General features: G+C 55.3%; 1 protein-coding gene across 1 annotated transcript; it reads right to left on the reverse strand.

The window, feature by feature from the left end:
• Positions 1–269: 269 nt before the first annotated feature.
• Positions 270–1,060, reverse strand: LOC125541766 (zinc finger protein STAMENLESS 1-like). Its single transcript, XM_048705101.1, has one exon. It carries the CDS (start codon positions 969–971, stop codon positions 513–515), a length of 459 nt encoding a protein of 152 aa, XP_048561058.1. The 5' UTR covers positions 972–1,060; the 3' UTR covers positions 270–512.
• Between the last annotated feature and the right edge of the window lie 288 nt (positions 1,061–1,348).

Genomic DNA, 1,348 nt, shown 5'->3' on the forward strand with positions numbered 1-1,348 from the left:
GCTGTGCTAGTAATTTTCACTCTATCTAAACAGGAGTTCCCTAGGACAAGGCCCTACCAACGGCAATTGGTCATGTAAATCCGGAAGAGTTAAACTGATCATGAGAAACCCTTGAAGCAACAAGGAGGCAGCTAGGTAGTTGAATTAGTTAACCAGAACTGGGAATGTAAAGAGTTCAACATTACTCTAGATTTATCAAAGAGATAAGTTATTCTAGGACCGCACATTTTGTCATTTACAGGCAAGAACTAGTAGATTACTGCAAACAGTTCCATAAAATAAAAGGCTTCTGATCAGTATAGTTAACAATATCCATGCATGGAAATACCTGAAGATCGAGTACAGTTTCAAGCCCATTGCAGAAACCAGCCAACAACAATAATTAACCTGATAAGCGATAGCAGAAACACACACAAGAAATGACGCGCAGAAATGAAACAAATGGAAGAGGGGAACTTCATGCCGCTCGGGCCAAGCTAGCTAGCCCATGCTCCTGCATCTGAATCGAGCGATCATAGCTTCAGGGACAGGTCAATCATCTCATCCGCAAGCTCTTCGTTGCCTCTTGCCGCACCGGACGAGGCTGCTCCCGAGCCCTGCTGGCGATGAGGAGGGTAGACCCTCCCCCCTCCCCACGCGTCGGCGGCGTCGGGGTCCGCTGGGCGCAGCGGAGCGCTGTCGTCATCGACGGCGGCCTTACCTTGATCTCCCGCCGCCGCCAACGACAGCGCCGTGGTGGCGTCCCGGCCTCGCCTGGCCAGGTTGCGCTGGACCTTGTGCGCGTTCTGGTGGCCGCCGAGCGCCTGCGAGCTCCTGAACTTCCTGGGGCAGTAGCAACAGGCGAACACCGCCTGGAACCTCGGCGGCGACGAAGGCGACCGCTGCAGTGACAAGCTGAGGTTGAGCCCGTCCTCCCTGTCCATCCCCCTCCCCATCCCCATCCCCATCCCCATCCCCCTCCCCATGTCCATGTCGCAACCGGCGCCGGGCGACAGTCTAGCTACCTCAGGTACAAGAGAGAACCCACAAATGAGACTGGAAGTGGATATACACAATGTGGCAATCAATCAGGCAGCTCCCTCCCCCGGAGAGGTGCCATGATATTATGGCGCGGCCGGGGGTGGATGTGGGGCTGCCCTGTCGGAGACCAAGCCAAACAGTGGAGACTCCATGGACACATATTTGCAGTAAAAACCAGCTATGAAACTGATGGCACTCAACGCAACGCCCGGCGCCCGAGCCTGACTGCCTGAGACGCTGCGTCCTGCACTCCTGGCGCATGCATGCTTGCCGAGGATGGTTAATCCGCGCCTCTCTTTCCTGGCCTGTTGCCTGGTCAGTGCTCTCG

This window comes from Triticum urartu, chromosome 2 (assembly GCF_003073215.2).
Source record: "Triticum urartu cultivar G1812 chromosome 2, Tu2.1, whole genome shotgun sequence".
Lineage (NCBI taxonomy): Eukaryota > Viridiplantae > Streptophyta > Magnoliopsida > Poales > Poaceae > Triticum > Triticum urartu.

Excerpts from the sequence above, each read along its gene's own strand:
- LOC125541766 (XM_048705101.1), bottom strand. The coding sequence starts at position 971 with ATGGACATGGGGAGGGGGATGGGGATGGGGATGGGGATGGGGAGGGGG.